This window comes from Hetaerina americana, unplaced genomic scaffold (assembly GCF_022747635.1).
Source record: "Hetaerina americana unplaced genomic scaffold, ioHetAmer1.1.p SCAF_187, whole genome shotgun sequence".
NCBI classification, from domain to species: Eukaryota; Metazoa; Arthropoda; class Insecta; order Odonata; family Calopterygidae; genus Hetaerina; species Hetaerina americana.
The window spans coordinates 324,383-343,190 of record NW_027286749.1 but is presented as its reverse complement, the minus strand read 5'-3'; the positions used below and the strand labels follow the sequence as shown (position 1 = coordinate 343,190).

Here is an 18,808-nt window from a genome sequence, read left to right as displayed (position 1 = left end):
ATGTGTAAAAATCATTTGCCTTGACCAGGATCGAATCCCTCGAAGTCCGGTGAAGTGTTTTAGTTCAGCTACCGATGCATCCTCCTACACTCGGTCTAGGCGAATGATTTTTTCAATCTGGAATTGTTGCCTTTTTATGCACATTTAGTGGATGAAGCCGTTAAAAGTTACTGTCGCGACATCTCCTGCAGGTCTTGGTATTTCTCCTATTTCAATATTTAACTTATCTTTCCACTTTTTTGTAAACCGCCCAGCTTTACTTTTGTTTACATTACTTCCATTCAATACTTATCGCTATAATTTTCCAATATGTTGTATTCATAATTGTTTGCAACCACCGACTGGCTCACTTAAGCTTGGTCATCATCAGAGGTGTCTTATTTTATGAATTAACCACCAGCTTTCATTCCTATCTTCAGTTCTACTCATGCTTTTTAAGCCATTGCTGCCACATATTCCTTGAAGTGCTAACGTGATAAATGGGCACCCCTACCTTATGCCTCTTCCTAACCCCGCCAAACCTGGCTTTCCATCCCCCTCTCGCACCTGTGTAGTCTTGAGACATAAATATTGTGGATTTGCCTCCTATCCCTCCAATCTACTCCTATTTTCTGCAATTTACTCATTAGATTTTCGAAATTCACTCTATCAAAGTTCTTCTGAGAGACTTGCATGGTTTGAATACCAAGTATCAGGAAACTTTTCTGAGAAATAGATGTATTTCAGATATTGCTTCAATGCCTCAAAATTCTTACATCCCCTGAGCATCAACACACTTATGCCAGTGGCTTTTCCACAACTCGAAGCCTCCCTGGTAGGCGGATTCCAGAAGGTCTGTAAGGGTACGTGTGCAAGCATCTTTTATGGCTTGACTTAGGGTCCCAGGGTGGGGTCCTTTGAGGGAGGATTTCACTTGTATAGGAATAGGAAAAAGAGTCTGGTGGTGCCAAGTCGGGACCGTGAGGGGGTTGGGGAATCGTCACTATGCCATTGAAGGTCTTTGCAAACAGACCCACTTGACTGGACTCTTGGTCGTCCTTGATTAAGACCTTTGGGACGAGTTTAGCGCATTTTTTTTCATCTCCAAATTTTCAATGATGATGGTGTGCATTGTCGTCAATCAACGCCAGTACGATCTGCAATCATTCGAACCCTCAACCAGCATTCTGAAATCAGCACTTCATGCGCACGTCAGGGAAAAATTGTTGCCAATATATTTAATACAAACCTTGAATGTGTATATCCAGATTGTATTCTAGTGGCATATCCACAAATTGTAATCTTAAAGCATATGTCTTATGTATTTCTGCGTGTGAAAAATTACTAACTCATTGAATATGGACATCATACAATTGCACGAATTGGTTGCCTTTCGAAGGAAATCCATGTTCCTTAGAGAGACTGTCAGCTGTTGACAACTCGTTTTGATTGTGCTCGCTAATTTGCCCTCGAAATCTTGCACTTGCAAGTACATGGGAATTTCTGATCATGTTATAGTCATATGATATTGGGCATCTACCAACTGTTTACTGATCAAGGCAGTGTATTTACTTGATTATAGCCATTGTGTATTCGTGGATACGTTTGGCAAACAGTGGTGTATGTGCCCGAAGTCACAATGAGATTTCTTTGCTCTTCCTTGTCATTTCCAGCACCTGCAGCCAAAATTCATGACCACATCGCCAATATTTGTCCAAAAATTATTTTGTTTGTGGTTGTGGATTGCCTTGGGAAACTGAAACTATTTCCTGGGAAATTGAAGGATTTTTTTGAAAAATAATAGATGTTGGGTGTTGTGTAGGGTACTCTTCTAATCTGTTGTTTGTAATGCTGATCCGCTTACTTCCAGGGTCCATCATGTTCCATGTTCGGCGACGGCCAGCCGACTACCACCCCCGTAAGCGGAAGAAGAAGCCCCAGCAAGGGGGAGGCCCCAAAGGGGGTGGCAAGAACAGTGGGGGTGGGCAACAGGATTTGAGCCACCCCGGGGGAGACCTCCATGAGTACCGCCGCTATGATGACTCATATGACCGCCTCCCCTTTCTCCTTGAGCTCCACCCAGGTGAGAGATGAGTGCCAAATCCCAAAATGGTGCAAAATGTGAGCAGTGAGGTGAATGGAAAGGTGGTTAGGCATGTGATGGACTCCTTCAATAGCCAGCTAGCTATTTGGTCCAACCAATATATTTCCGCTGTGTTTATACATAATTTGAAAAGACACGTTAAGTTGTTGGAAATCCCTTTTTAACTGCAATGCATCTTAAATATCAGCTTGAAAGTGCTCAATGGATTTATTTCCCACATGATAGGAACATGATGATGAACTACTCTTACTTGCTGCTAAAAAGCTATGGTAGAATGGTTTAAAGAATAATAATTTTGAAAATCTTGTCTGTGGAATATAAAACCCTGAGATTTTGTTGCCGAGTTTGTGGTTTCAGTAGCATAATATCTAAATTTTTATTTCTTACTCAAAAAATAAACTCGCAAGTCTTTAACATAGAGAAATTCAGTAGCTCTGCTGTCAGATATGAGGTCTGTTCAAAAACTTCCCCTAACTTATTTATCACAAAGAAAAATACTTCTGAGAAATTATTGGTCTGGGTCCCCCTCTTCAAAGTAGTATCCTCTCCTACTTATAAACTTATCCCAAAGGTGTTTCTACTTTTTGAAACAGTCCTGGAATGCTTCTCTTCTGGAATGCTCATAAGATCCTCCATTGAATTTTTCTCTATCTCTGGAATGGTGGCAAATCTTTTTACTTTGTGTGGGGTTTTAAGTTTGGGGAACATGAAAAAGTCACCTGGGGCCAGCTGTGGGGAGTAGGGTAGGTGGGGAGGCAAAGAAGTCTTCTATTTGGCTCAAAACTTGAGAGCTCTGAGAGACAAATGAGCCGGCTCTTTGTTGTGGTGAGAAAACAGCTCACAGTACATTTCATAGAATCCTCACCAGAAGCCTTTGTAATCAACACAAAAGTTTCTGCGTAGGATTTGCAGAGTTTCATGCAGAATTTCACAGAACAATGCTGCTCCTTCAAGGAGCTCACTTCAGGGAATTCAATTTTTTGATTCACTTGACAAACACCCCTTCACATAAACAGCCATAACTAATCAACACAACAAGGTATTGGCAAGGTGTTTATTCAGGAAGTGTCCATGGATACGATGCCTTCCAAGCTGATTAAAAGATAATTCACTGGAGACATTATTGTTTCACATTTCCCCCTTCTTTTAGATTCCAGCTCCACTTCATTCCCTAGTTGCCTTGATCTCCTCCCTTGTATTCACTCTGCTCAAATACAGCATGATTCCTCATAAAGTTTTCTGGAACAAAGCAATAACAAATTTGGTGACTGCTTGCGTCTCATTACCTTGTATATTTAACGTGTATATTGAGAATGCAATGAACGAGCAAGGGCGACAATCGTGGGCGATGTAGCTCTATACACTTGCTGTGCGCTGTAGTACTATTCATTCAGCTATTGTCTGTGCAGTGAGAGTTGTGTTTGCCTTTGCCTCAGATGGCTCAGACATGGTGAATGGTATCCCGAAGAAGCACCGCCTGCAGTTGAACGTGACAGAAGTGGGCAGTGAGGAGCGGTGTTCGGGAGGTGTGCCTGGGCTGGGCGGTGGCAGTCAGTCCTTGCAGCTCTTTGGCCCCAACGTGCAGCCACGCCACTGCGTGGTGGCCCACACCGAAGGCATTGTCACGGTTACCCCCTGCAGCCGTGATGCCGAGACGTATGTCAATGGACAAAGGATCTATGAGACCACAATCTTGCAGGTGAGTGCACGGAGAAGAATGGTATACTAATGACTGACTTTCGTACAAATTAGAGGATTATTCTTTGCGATTTGCGATCACGGGGTATGAAACTGATCCAACTGAATGTGTGGGTATCAGTTTCCTTTCCATTTGAAACTATGCACAGCTTTCATTTCTTGCTTTGGCTAGTCTGTCAATGCCGCCAAAAATGACAATGCTATCAAGGTTTTTGGTTTTACTTTTATCTGTGCTAGTAAAATTCTATCACTGAGCAGCTTTATGTTTATTACCCAATGTTCTTCCTGGATAGTCTTTATAAATGCTGGCACCCATTGCTGGCTCTCTTCCCATCCACCTAAAAGATATTTTTCTACACTGGGTATTGTTCCCTGCTAGCTTCACATCAAATTATTTTTTCTTTAAATGGTATGCTTAACTTCATAGATGAGCTTATGTCTCATGGGATCTTTAAAATGTGCTGGTGGTGAAAGTGAGTCAGCATTGAAGGAATAAATCATCGCACGGCATAATATATGCACGTGTGTGCAAGCATAACTAGGAAGCCTCTAGCCATGTGCATGCTTCCCAGGGGAAGTTCAACCTTTTATTCTTTTTGTCCCTCTCTCTCCACCTCGTGCCTGATGTTTTCTGGTTACCCATTAGTCGACATTGTGCTGCAATCCATTTTGTACATGTCAGTTCGGCTGTGCAAGGATGGCACGTTTTCATGACCTCTGAGAAGTCTGCCACCAGCCACTTCTCTCATAACGTCTACACCAGTGGACTCTGTCTTGTATTTGCTGGAATTCATTGTTATATGTTTTTGCCATGGTAATTTCACTAGGCAATCGACTTAGGTGGTTTCCCATTACCTTCCTCAATAGTGTTTTTATTGTGACACCATTATTTGAATGGCCTACCCACTTGTGGTCAGATGACTTTGCTGTTGCTTCACAGACATACATTATCTGTGCAGATGACTTTCCGTCTAACTGCTGCCTTTCAACCCGTCTGGCACGGGTGTCCCCGCCAGGGGCTCCCACCGGCACAGCTCCAGGGCTTATTATGAGTGCACAAACTAACCAAGACTTAGAGGTTGTAGTCCATGGGGAGAGAGTGAAAATATGACAACATATAAAAATTGACGACTGAAATTCCTAAGCAGTGCCTAGGCAGGTTACTACACTGTAAATTCATGTATTTTTCAAGAGCTAAAGTGACTAATACGAAAATTAAATATTATTAGAGGGTCCGTGGGCCTTGTTTGCTGAATGAAATGAAAAAAAAAATGAAAGTGCTGTTAGGTATTAAAGTAATTGGGAAATTTTAGTATATTTGTGATATTTACTATTTCTTATAATCTGAATTTAACTTTTTTTCTTTGCTGTAATATAATGTTTGTATTCTCTACTCAGTAGAAGACAATCAATAACTTAAGGATTTCCTTTCCCATCAGAATTCATGGTATTGACGCCACATACAAGTTATTATCTTGCATGCTCTGGGAATATTTCTGCAAAATAATTTTTTTTATGCTAGATACCTCCCACCTAAATATAGTGTTTACTTTTTTGATAATATTTCTTTCATGCAATTCTATTTCCCTCCTCCTCTTCTTCTTATTGCTCTTGTACACGTGTGCAGTTAGGTTTTGTAATCAATTAGGATACTCATGTTCAATTTTAGAATTATTTTTTCCTAAGAGATATTGAGAATGTGTTGTTTCCCTTCTTTTAGAATGGTGCTGTTGTTAAGTTTGGGAGAATCCACAATTTTCGTTTCTTGGACCCATCCTTTGAGGATCGGACGTCTCGACAGAGGCACGATTCTTCCCGACAAGGTCATGACTACTCTGACAGGTGGGTTCACTGCCCTCGGGCATTTGAAAGATATTCTAAGGAATTTATGCCATTAATTGGTGTGCCTATTGACACTTTTGTTTCTAAAAGGTCAACTCTCTAACCTGCATCAAGTCTTCAAAATTGAGCTTTCAAATCAAGGTTAATATGATGGGAAGTTTACCATGTGTTGGGTTGAAACAGGAAAGGCTCTTTATTCACACAAACATGAAATACTCCAATATTTATTTTCCTTAATATTTTAATGCATAACCTTTGGTTGAGGGATTCAGAATAAAGCATAAATATTCTAATCTTTTAATTCAGGTTGCTTTATTGATTTGCATTTTAAATTAAATTAAGGAAATTCATTAGCATGATTAATGAAAGACTTTTTGCCTCAGAAAAAATGCAAGTTTTGATTCCCGCTCAAATGAGTAATTTTCCTTAAATGATTTTAAGTTAGTAATGGTAAAACTCTGGTTAATATTAGTGACTTATAGGGTGATATTTCTGAACATCTATATGTTATTTAGTTCATAAAATTACATAATTTTGAAACATGAATGAATCTGCTTCGAGCAACGTATTGAATTTTACTTTTAATGCAACAATAATCCTTGAAATGAGTAGTATTTTTAAGATGACAAATGGTTGAGAGTTGATTTTTTTGGCTGCTTTAAATTTTTTGCCATGTTTACACCCAATTTAGAACAATAGCTGCATCCATAATCTGATGCTACGTTCACATTTCTGAACAGACTCATAATTGCTGGATGTATTGCTTTCATAGTGGTAGTAGTGGTGGATGCAGATTATTCATTGCACCTGAGTAGGTGTACGCTATGTAAATCATTGTGGTCACCCCAAAATTGCATGCTTTGTTTTTAATTTTTTAAGGTCATTTTCTCATTAAATGTAATTCTTATGAATTTTTAATCAAGAGTTAAGGCTTATCAAGGGTATATAGTTGCTTACTTTAATCCATGATGTTCACCTCAACAAGTCCTTTGGTTAACATGTTGGCTATAAAGTGATGCCCTTGAAAATGATTTTACTCTCTCCGAACAATCAATGATATATGCATGTAAACATCATGAGGTCGAGTCGAGTGGAAGACTATTGTAACTCGTCTAAGTTATGCCCAAAATGAATTCAATGTCTAATATATTTTTGGATTTTTTATGATTAATATCGTTGGAAAATTAAATAGATTAAGGAATATGTAGTTATTTTGTTGATGTTGGCAAAATGACAAGATATGCAGGCACTATTGAGTAATTGCATGAGTTATTTAATAATTCCCCAGGAATGTATGGAAAAACAAACTTATTTGGGTTGGATTTTTAAAATTTTTCATCACGAATTCCTTTTAGCTCGATGCACTTTACCATGCAATTCTCTTAACTTTTTAAATCGGCCTAAAAAAGTTGAAATTTGGAAGATTCTCGAAATAGGCGTTTGTGTTAGCGATGACTTCCTTGTTCAATGTCAATCGTTTTCCATCTTAAGCCATTTTTTCAAGTTTGGAAATTAAAAAAATCTCTTGGGGGCCAAATTTGGTGAATGCAGTGGATTTTTTAATGAATCAAACTTTAATTTCATAATTTTCATCATGGATCCATGTGTAAAGGGAAGAGAATTATTTTCTTTGCCAAATGATGATGTTTTCTCTTGATCTCTTTGCTCATCCGCTTACAATGCACTATACAGACTCTTCTATTATCATTTGTCCTTTGTGCAAGTAATCAATGTATATGATTCCGGATGCATCCCATAGAACTATCGAGGCCATCACTTGCTGTAGCTTGCCAATGTTGCCATCTCTGCCTTCTTTAGAGCTGGGTCACCTTTAGAAATCAACTGTTCCCCTGTCTGTCTCTGGAGTGTATTAGTGTAGTATCCATGTTTCATCCACTGTTATGTTTCAATGCAGAAACTTGTCAGGATTGTGATAGAAAAGCATCAAACCTGCCTCCAAATCAACCACACGATTGCGTTTATTTTCCATTGAGGGCATATGTGGCACCCATCTTGCTGAGATTTTTTTCACACCTAATGCATTGGGCAAAATCAAAAACAGTATGCCTTGAGATTCGCCTGTGGCCATGACTAGGGCATGAACTTTGGTTCGTTGATCACTCAAAACCATATTTTTGTCGAAACACTTTTATTGAAAGTCCCGAATGATGTTCACTATTTGTGGATGCACGGCCACATTAAAACCCATTTACCCAATTTCAAATAGTCACAAACACTCATTTCGGCTTTGATCTCTCTCGGAGTGAAGCCTTTAAGTGTTTACAATTTCCAGTATAAAACAAAAAATGAAAACGGGAGGGATATATGGAACGGTTAACATTTTTTATTATTGTTCCAGGGCCTCAATTTTTTCTATTGCAATGGCTTTAAGTGCATCAATGCATATTATTTTCAATTTCATTATAACAGTGGAATGCCTGTGCTTTTCGAAAAATCACCTGAACCATGTCGAATTTTTTTATATAATTGTGTGGGTATTAATACCATTTGAAAAATATATGAAAAATTTCTGGGTTCCTATAATATGTAAACTTTCAATTCTTACCTTATAATTAATAAGCTATGCAGTAACTGTTATATTTTTACCTGGGAAGTCCAGTAAACTTGACAATCTGGGCATTTCTCAGGGTGTGTATATAGAATGGGAGTGCACAACATTTTTTAGTTGGGCAAATTTGGTAGGTGATGGTAGAGGACATCCAGTACTAAGTATACCCACAAATACAATGTACAAAGTCCGTACAATCAGTATCGGGGCTGGTTCCAAAAATCAAAATTTATTGCAGTTATCATTACAATTAGTTAATAATCTTCAAAATACATTCCTCCTGCATTGATACACTTAGTTCCGCATGTCTGCCACTCGTCAAAAGCCCACTGGAAGTTGGTTTCCGGAATACTGTTGAGAGCCTTTGTTGTCGCCGCTTGAACCACTTCGATGAAGTCTAACTGATATCCTTTGAGCTCCTTTTGAGCTATCCTTTGAGGTAATAATTTTGGTCAGAACATCTTCATCCTCCTGGATGCAGTCCAAAATTTCTTGTGAAATTTCCACCTGCGACAGTTTTTGTTCCTCACTCAAGACTTTTGGCACCAGCTTGGCGCACACCTTCCTCATTGTAAGATCCTCTGTTGCAGTGGTGTGGATGGTTCCGACAGAAAGGCCGGTCTCCTCACCGATAAGGGCGATGGTTGAACGCCTGTCAGAGTCCAAAACGTTTTTCACTTTGGCCACCTGAGCATTGGTTCGAGTGGTTGTTGGGCGTCCGACGCGGTGCTCGTCTTCAACGAGCTCCTGGCCTTCCTTTAACATTTTTTGCCGCTCAAAAACTCTAGTGCAGCTTAAGGCATTATCCCCATAAGCCTGTTTAATGGGTTCAAGGGTCTCCGATGCAGATTTCTCGAGTTAAATGAAATAACTCCACAGTGTAGCATTGTTCGACATCGCGCTCAATGCTGGTGCAACGACACCACAAACAATCACACATCACAAAAATCCACCTCCTGTCTTAACGTATACCCGTAGGTGACTGAACTAAAGTGCGCCTGAGTGGTGGGGGACAACTCCACCGAGCTGACCTTTTGACCCCCATCCACCGCTCCGTTGAGGCTACAGAGAACCAGTCACGATACTTATTTTACAGACCCTGTATATGTATGTGTAGTATAGGTATCAATTATAAATGTGTGAATTTTCTGATTTTAAGGAAATAGAAATACCAGATTTTGCAGTGTAGAATTTTAAGTGATTTGAATTTATATGTTTTTGTGTACTCTCTTAATGTAAAATAATGTATTGATAATAACCTTATTTTTAATATTTAATCATACGGTCCCTTTTGAACCAATTGAACTTTGTTTCTATGTTAGTTTATGTTCCCAGCATCTTTTTGAATCTTCCTAATTGATTATGTATTAGGTCATTGAATATTTTAGCTGTGTGGGTCACGACTCTTGAGGAAAACTTGCTTAGAGGACTTGTGATGTAAGTTGTTAATTGGCTCTTTTCATCATCCTTTTTGTTATTTAGGAAATAATGATGTCATTCTCTGATGCTTTATTTATATCACCCTTGTCTCCTAAAAATGTGTTCCCCTTCCAACTGTTTGATATCATATAGATTTATGTTGTATATGATTGTTTTTTTATGTGTTTTGCATTGCACTCCCTTCCCCATCTGTTATCTTCTCTTGCTTTTTTGTGTTAAATGTGGTTGCACGTGGTGTGGGTGCTCTGATGTGAATGGCATCTGTGAAGGCAATTGAGCAAGGATGAGTCTGTTGTTCATGGAAGCGGAGTGTCTGGGAGTCAGGGCAATTTTGAAACAACCTTTGATGTTGATGGCCACGTGGAGACAGTATCTTCAGCTTCCTCATCTAAACTCCAGCAGCAACAAGATCCTGACTCCAGGTCCCAGAGATCAGTGGGCAGTCGAGATGGAAACAGGTATGCGTCAGATGAGGATAATAAGGACCTGCCTACAAAGGAGTCGTCATCTCGTCGTGACAATTTTGGGTTTCTTCCAATATTCTTTTTAAAAACAAGCTTATTCATTTTTGATAGAACTCACATTTAGAAAATTATGTGGGCGTAGAATTACTTATTTTCTTGATAGAAGAGGATTCCGTATTGGGGAAGGGCACTGCATAGAACAGGGCCATGATGGAGGATAAATGGCCAGGGCATTAATCATTACCGTAGTTGAAGGTTGGTGTTGATGGGTGAGGGTGGAGCTTGCCCAATACTAACTCCAACAGCATGGGAAATTCACTCATTCACAGGCAACGGGGGGACGGTTCATTCCTTATTCCCATATCTGCATACAGGGTGTGGCAGTTATCTCCAGTCAAATTTAAATTTAACTTTCCCGCCATATCATAGTTTCCCTGGACATCACGATTGGCGTTCTTGAAAGCTATAGGCATCTAGTAAACTGCCATGACCTCAAAATGGCCGAGGTGTTACGTACAAGTGTGGGTTGCAATCGAAGAGCCGCTATTATTGTAAGTGTTCACGCTGGGCGTGAAACAGTTCCATTCTTCTGGTAGCCCAGATCCACTGCTTACGATATTGTGGCTAAGTATAATGCTTCAGAGAAGTCTGGGGAAGGTTTTGCAATCTCATTCGAGCTCAGGAGCTGATTTCAGAGGAATTTTGCAAATTTTGAAGAATGTCGTGAAACTGTGGATGGTAACTTGGCCTTGGGGAGACAATATGTCTTTCAACAGGACGGTGTACCAGCGCATACGAGTCATTTAATCCAAAACTGGCTCCCAGATAACATTGACATGTTCTGCTCAAAGGAGTTCTGGCCCCCGAACAGCCCAGACTTGAACCCTCTCGACTATTGTGTTTGGAGAGTAGTCGAGAGAGTCATCAATGAGACAAGGCACCCTAATGTTGCATCTCTACGCACAGCTATCGTAGCAGCATTCACGAATATGGAGGGCACTGTTTTAAAAAGTGCGTGCGATCGATTCAGGACAAGATTGGAATGCGGTCATTGTAGTTGAAGGGGGTAATTACATTGAGTAATGTTACTCTTGACAGATACCACTACTTTCATGTGCAAGGATTTTCATTTCATTTGTATTTTTTTAAAATAAATTTGCTTTTAAACAAAAGTTTCATTTGTCCGGATTTAACTGCCATACCCTGTATGGTTTGCCATGATACCCGAAAGAATGTGCAGCAGGGGTTTAGCTCATGGTGCCCATTGGCATCGCCGTGTTCCTTACCCACTGGACACCATGTCCTGATTAATTATTAGTCACAAATATGAAAACCCATTTGATGTTTGAAATATTGAGTCATGGTTGTAGAATTCAAGAAAAATACACAATCAGTGTAATGAAACCATTTTTTTAGACTTTTATAGAAGTAAATGGGTATAAACTAGTTCATATTGCAAAATTCCTCTGTCCATAAATGCTGCTGCTGGTGCATGAACTTACGTGACATTTTTGTTGGTCTTTGTTGTTATGGGATTAGCAGCAATTGGATATCACTTAGGTGAAATATAAATAAAATAAATTTTATTGGTCCCAGGACTTTAAAGTAAAATATAGGACTAGTCAGAGAATAAACAATCAGCTGTTTCAGTGTTTCAAAGATGCCAGTATGTCATCTTCTCTGTAATTTGGCAATGAGGTCAGAGGAATGTCAGAGAAATATTTAGATTCTAATCTACAGGAGCCCTGCATGTACGCATGCATGCACGATAGGCTTCATGAGGAATCAAACGAACAGCCATATTTTGTGTTTTTAAATGTTAACAACCTGGGTTGATGATTTACAGACAAGTATACAATAGCAGCAATGGTAAAATGGAATTAACCATAATACTCATCCACCAGAATATATAAATACACAGATGGTCCTGGTAATATAGCACTCAACTGTGAAGGTGGAAATGTGGACCTCCCAAGTTGGATGCAAATCAATATAAACACCAAGAAATCTGTTGGAGTCAAACTGGGAAATGGTTTTCTCTTTAAAATTAATGGAAAATCTGTTAATTTTATTTCTAGTAGAGAATTGAGTCAGTTGTGATTTGTCTACAGGGTCGCACCCAAAAGTGGTAGGACTGATTTTCTCTGGCGCGAACAGAGTGGTGGAGGGGGCTCTTAGCAACAGACCGACACCAACCTCAGTCGCTTGCGGGCTGTCGTTGAGTGAGGACACTGTTTTTAGTGAAGCAGTTTTTTGTCCGCGTCGAAAAACAAAATGAATCTGAATTTAGAGCAACGTTATTCCGTGAAGTTTTGTGCGAAACTCAGGAAGACGGCAACTGAGACCCTCGATATGATCAAGCAGGCTTATGGGGACACTGCCTTAAGCCGTTCCACAGTATTTGAGTGGCACAAGTTGTTTAAAGAGGGTAGGGAGCTCGTTGAAGATGACCATCGCTCCGGACGGCCATCGACGGCAAGAACCGACACGAATGTGGACAGAGTGAGGACACTGCTGAACACAGACCGATGCTTAACCAGTGAAGAAATTGCAGACCAGTTGGGTCTGTCTGCATCCAACGTCCAACGCATTATTTCACAGGATTTGGCCATGCGCAAGGTGTGCGCCAAGATGGTGCCAAAAATTCTGCCATGGCGCGCTCGTCGTCAGACAGCTCCTGGCCAAATACGGCGTTGCCACGTTGCCGCACCCGCCCTATTCTCCCGATCTGGCACCAACGGACTTCTTCTTCTTCCCCCTGATGAAAAGACAGCTCAAGGGACGACGTTTTGACTCGATAAAGGCCGTTCAAGAGGCGTCGACGAGGGTCATCAATGGCATCCCCAAAGAAAATTTCCAGCGGGCGTACGGGGAATGGGAGCAACGTTATACTAAGTGTGTAGCAGCTCAAGGAGCATACTTTGAAGATTATTAAGTCCATGTAAGTATATCGTCAATAAAGTTCTTGTAAAAAAATCAGTCCTACCGCTTTTGGGTGCGACCCTGTATATTCAAGTTCAAACAATTGTTGTCACATAATTTAGATAACTGCTGAATAACAGATTTGGCCAGATGAACTAGTCATCATGGTGAGGAGATGCGAGGATGAAGTTAATGTCACTGGCATACAAGCTAATAGGTTAAAACAGGATGCAGCCCCATTGAGTTGGAGACCACTTTAGGAAGATAATTTATGTACATAAGAAACAGTACAGTGGAGCATTAAAGAAAAACAATTTTAGTTGAGTAATCAGTCATTCTAATCTCAGTGACACAAAATTCAAATACTTTAACCCAATTGAGGACTTGGCTGCTAAAGTTGATTGTATTCTCCAGACGCAAGTCTCTCTAACTGCCAGGGAAAACTTTTCTGCCAATTCATCATAACTACCTCATTATGTGCCTTGGGCACCTGGTTCCATCGTGTGCAGATGATTTTGCTAAGTTAGAAAGAGTTTGTATATTTAATATTCTGTAAATATCGCAACAAATAAATTGATTGAGAATGAATTTTCAACAGTCTGGAAGGACATTTGCATTACTAGGGATCTGAATTTCTGTAAAAATTCCACTGTTATTCCATTATTTTTTATAGTGAAAAATATGTATTTGATTTAAGCAAATGCAAATTAATCATTGCACAGCATTTGAATGCAATATTGGCATTGGCTGTGCTGCTAAAACATAGCAGTGGTGACTATGAGATGCAATGGGAGGGAAGGCAAATTCATGGATCAAAAGCTATGTTAGTGAAAGTGCCCACCTCTGTAATTATATATGTTTATAGAATTAATTCACTCAAAGTATCACCATTTTCCATCATTATTTTACTATTGAAGTAAAGCAGAACACTTAGTCAATTCTTTCTTTGTTCATAAATAATAAATACATTTGCATTATTTATGTAGTTCTGACATTGAAGTTAAAACTGTGCAAATGACAGTGATGTACCCCGAAGAGGCTTTTACTTCAATAGAATTTTATTTTTTAACCCTCTTAGTGCGGCGGGCCGATATATCGGCTTTCGTATCCCTGGCGAAAAGTGCGGCAGGCCAATATATCGGCTCTTGCGTAGGCTATTGTTTAAATCGCTGTAACTTATGGTTTTTTCTTTAATAATTTAAGGTTTTTCTGCTATTGATAGGTTGAATTCCATAGAATTACGTAACTAATTTTTAAATTTTTTATTAGCAATTTTAAATGCTTTTCAAAAAGTATAATTCTTACTATAATTTTTCGTTCAGTTTTGTGCATGTCGGGAAGCTCAGCCTAATTGTTTGCTCGTTTTTTTTTCTGAGTGGTCTTTCCACTATGAAAAGCCACTGAAAGGCGACTAATCTGTTTTCATCTGTAATCTCTTGAATGTGTTGTGGTGTCGTGGTGTTGATATACTACCTTGAACAAAAAGTTCCCGGAATAACCACCGTATGGCGCTCCCATCGTTCCGATTTGAGTTCTGTTTTTTTTGTTAAATTGGTACATCTGTTGTTGATATTCCCTTTAAATCTTAGTGTCATAACTTGACATTTGCAAAAGTTACGTAGCCAAGAGTACATCTATCTCTGTGTGTGTTGGCGATTTTTTACAATTGCAGAAATGGATTTAAATTTGCAACAACGAACTTGTATTAAACTTTGCGTAAAAAACGGATTTAGTGGCGCACGGACGTTGGAAATGTTGGAAAAGTGTTTCGGCAACGATTCTCTAAAAAAACGGTCGTTTACCAGTGGCACGAGCGGTTCAGAAGTGGTCGTGAGTCAATCGAAGATGATGAACGCAGTGGCAGACCATCGACATCGAAAGTCGGTGAAAAAATTGATAAAGTAAAAGAAATGTTGGTCAATAACCGCAAATTAACCATCAGAGAAATAGCGGAGGACTTGAACATTGCCTATGGATCCGCCCAAGACATTGTGGTTAATGATTTGGGTTTCCGTCGTGTAGCAGCAAAGTTGGTGCCAAAAGACCTCAATTTCATGCAAAAAAGAGACCGTGTTGACGTCGCAAAAGACATGATTTGCGAGGCTGAATCCGATCCCACATTCATCAAAAGGATCATTACTGGAGACGAGACGTGGGTTTATGAGTACGACACGCAATCCAGACATCAGGCAAGTGAATGGCGTTCACCAAATGAGCCGAGACCAAAAAAACCACGTCGTTTTCAGTCAAAAAAGAAGGCAATGCTGACGGTTTTCATGGATTACAACGGTGTAGTGCATCATGAATTTTTGCCAGAAGGCCAGACAGTAAACAAAGAGTATTATTTGGGCGTTATGAGACGTTTGCGTGAAGCAATTCGCCGAAAGAGACCAGAAATGTGGGCAGAAAACTCGTGGATTTTGCACCATGATAACGCACCGTCGCACAGTGCTATCATTATTCGTAATTTTTTGACGAAAAATGCAACAAATACCATCCAACAGCCACCGAATTCACCTGATTTGGCTCCCTGTGACTTCTTTCTGTTCAATCGAGTTAAAAAACCATTACGGGGAACGCGTTTTAGCAGCCGAGAGGAAGTAATGGAAAAATCGCAGGAAGCACTGATGGACATACCGAAAACCAACCGTAACTTTTGCAAATGTCAAGTTATGACACTAAGATTTAAAGGGAATATCAACAACAGATGTACCAATTTAACAAAAAAAACAGAACTCAAATCGGAACGATGGGAGCGCCACACGGTGGTTATTCCGGGAACTTTTTGATCAAGGTAGTATAGCTGCTTATTCAGACTTTGTTGAGATGATGGAAATGAGAACACTGCTTTGTAATCATTTTGGTTTCTCTTGCCGTCCATCTTATCTAATCAATTGCGCCCTGTGTAATGGATTACATTGTCAGCAGTTCTCTGTGAGTTAGAACTTCGTTTTTTTCTGCCTTTAGATTGTAAGCACATTGCCGCAGTCTCAAGGAAAGGGGAAAAGTCCCAATTTGACTCAGTGAGATCAGCCTTTTCAACTAAATCGAACTATGCAGAGGCTGACAAAAAATTTTCAATTCACTGGTTTTTCTTTATTTATTTATAATATTTTCTGCATGTATTTTTGATTCTTTATTATATTCAAATATCGTAGTTTAATTGAAAAATGTTTTAAAAAAAATATTAGTTTTGTGTTCAAAAATCGAAATATAATTTCTAAAAAAATATTCTTTAAATTGATCATACTGTAGTAATTACATTTATATTTCAGATGATGTAAATGTATTACATCATTATTAACTACAATATTATATTTTAAAATAAAAAAACTGCATATGGATATCTAAACAAATAACTTCATAATGTTTTTTTTTCTAAGGTGATACATTTTCTTAAATTACCCTTCGCACTTCTCACTAGTACCCCTGAAATCCCCGCCTCACTAAGAGGGTTAAACTTGAGTGTGTATTCTGATTTTGGCTCTGGAATAAATGATATTTTGAAAATACAACGAAGTTTGAAAAGAAGGAGGTGATGATGATGAATCTCTTCAACTTTATTTCAATTTCCTATTGTGGCACAGTGAAAATCTGTTCGACAATAGTGCTTCAGTGAAACGTTTGAAAGTCTTTTATTGGACCATCATTTGATGAATGCATATAATAATGTTACATTCATGCATGGCATTGTGGGGTTTAAGTCACAGTATGTGTTGGGAAAAGATTTGTGTGCCTAAATTTTACTGTGAACCAGGGAAATTTATAAATATAATAATTTTATTATAAAAATGATTCATTTGGCTCATAGTGCTTTTGCGTAAGTGTATTGATTAATGAAAGACCCAATGTCATTAGCAGCAATGTCCTAGACTATCGTGTCGTTATGTTGGTGGCTTATTTTTATTACAAATCTAAACGTAAGCAAAAAGTAATTTTTGCCTGTAAAAGGTAGGTAGCGGAAATACATAACTAATAAATGAATTCCAAAGCATAGACAGCAAAAAGCAAATCTGTATTCGCACTGCATAAAGGGAGCCTTTATTGTCCATTCTCTTGCAAACTCGCCTCTGCCCAGCTAGTTAGTTAAATCTAGCTAACCCACCTTAACTCACGCTATGCTTTCACTTTATAAGTAAAATACCTTCACAAAACTGGGATAATGCAAATTTATTGATTCTTACTTCACTCTTATGTCTAAATGGAGTGTTTGGCTGAGAGTGGTCAGCACGAGTTCTCACAGGAAAGGATTTAGCCATGCAATGTTTACTTGAGGAAAAATAGCCGACTTAGAACAATGAGGCCTTAATCCCCTTCCAATTACTCCCCTTGGGATCTCAAGTACTTATTCTACTTTTCAAAACATAGAGGTAGGTCCTTTGTATCGGAATGGTCATCAGCTGCCTGCATCCTTTATCTCGTAAGTCTCTCAGGAATTTTGTGCTACAGTTTCAAGGGACTTGCTCCAAGCTGAAACTGATGACCAAGGCTTTCTAAAAAAGGTCTCATAACTGGAGATGAGTCTTGGATCCCTGAAACAAATGCCCAGTCATTCCAACAGTCCCTTGACAAGATAATGGAGAATGCAACCAGTCCCAAGGGGAGTACTTCGAGTGAGACCAAAGCCTCATTATTCTAGCTAGGCTTCTTTTCTTAAAATATTCAGTGACTGTATCCTTTCAGAATAGACCTTGTGTATCATATGAATACTATTTTTATTGCATGAAAATGTTATGAATGACACAATCCATTCAACAGAATACAGTTGGCAATTAAGATCGGAGTAATATTTGTACATAGCTTCAAAATTATTTGTAAAAAATGAAAGGGAAAATTATTTTAATGACAGATGTTAAATTTATTGTAAAATTTCATAGATATTTGAAACTGAAATGCTATGTATTAATGATAATCAATGAGGCAAGTAAATCCATTATCCATGTGACAATATTTAATATGGCCCTTTCCAGATTTTTAAATAATATCTTAACAACCAAGAACCAATAAGGTTAACTTGACACAGTTACTTGCTATGATTTATTTAAATACAACAGCTTTAGCAATTCATGGTCAATATTCAGATGTGTTTTGACTTTATTCATAATTCAATTAAGGAATTTGCTTTTGTCTCTGTCAAAATGCAGCCTTATGCAATATTTACCTTTAACTATATCTAAGTCTAGGGAGGAATTTGGGTTGTGCCTATGAAAGCACCTTTGCCCAAAATCAAAGAATATCAAATTATGAAGTCAAATAGTTTATTTTGAAAGTATGCACAAAGCTATCCATTTGCTAAAAATAGAAGACATTCATGTTGGAGCTCAAGTCACATCAAACAATGTTTATGGTGAAGGTTATCTCCTTGGTCTACATTGGTTGCAATGTCACAGTCAATTTTGTTTGATTTCATTTGGCATTAATGGTGACTTTAAGACAACAGTCACGGGCTACCATTTAGCTGTAATGACTGAATGCCTTTGGAAAAGTTATTCATGGTCTGAACCTGTTGTTTATTCTTAAGCATTATTTTAAAGCATATGCAAAATTCAAATATAATTCAATCAAAGCTCTTGAACTCAAATTCTATGTATTTGAATGAAATGCCTATTTGTTGGCCGTTCTGTTGAAACCGGTAGGGAATGGGCCCAAGGAGAAAGTATGAGGACATTGTATCTTAAATAGAGACTTAAGTAAACTGTCGTGCTAAATAAGTGTTATCCATGGAGAAGTTGTGCCCTGAGAAGAAGAATGGAGGAGACTTTTATATTTACATTTAATATTTTGTACAAA

General features: G+C 38.7%; 1 protein-coding gene across 4 annotated transcripts in view; it reads left to right on the top strand.

Annotated features, from left to right (window-relative positions):
• The window catches only part of LOC139687257 (afadin-like), a 266,733-nt gene that overhangs the window by 123,955 nt on the left and 123,970 nt on the right, over window positions 1-18,808 (top strand). For 3 of the 4 annotated variants that reach the window (XM_071584394.1, XM_071584393.1, XM_071584396.1), the window contains 4 exons: window positions 1,850-2,062; window positions 3,520-3,782; window positions 5,502-5,623; window positions 9,902-10,090. In XM_071584394.1, coding sequence (XP_071440495.1) covers window positions 1,850-2,062; window positions 3,520-3,782; window positions 5,502-5,623; window positions 9,902-10,090 — 787 coding nt within the window. The remainder of the gene's footprint in view (window positions 1-1,849; window positions 2,063-3,519; window positions 3,783-5,501; window positions 5,624-9,901; window positions 10,091-18,808) is intronic. The other variant, XM_071584395.1, reaches the window with a different exon arrangement.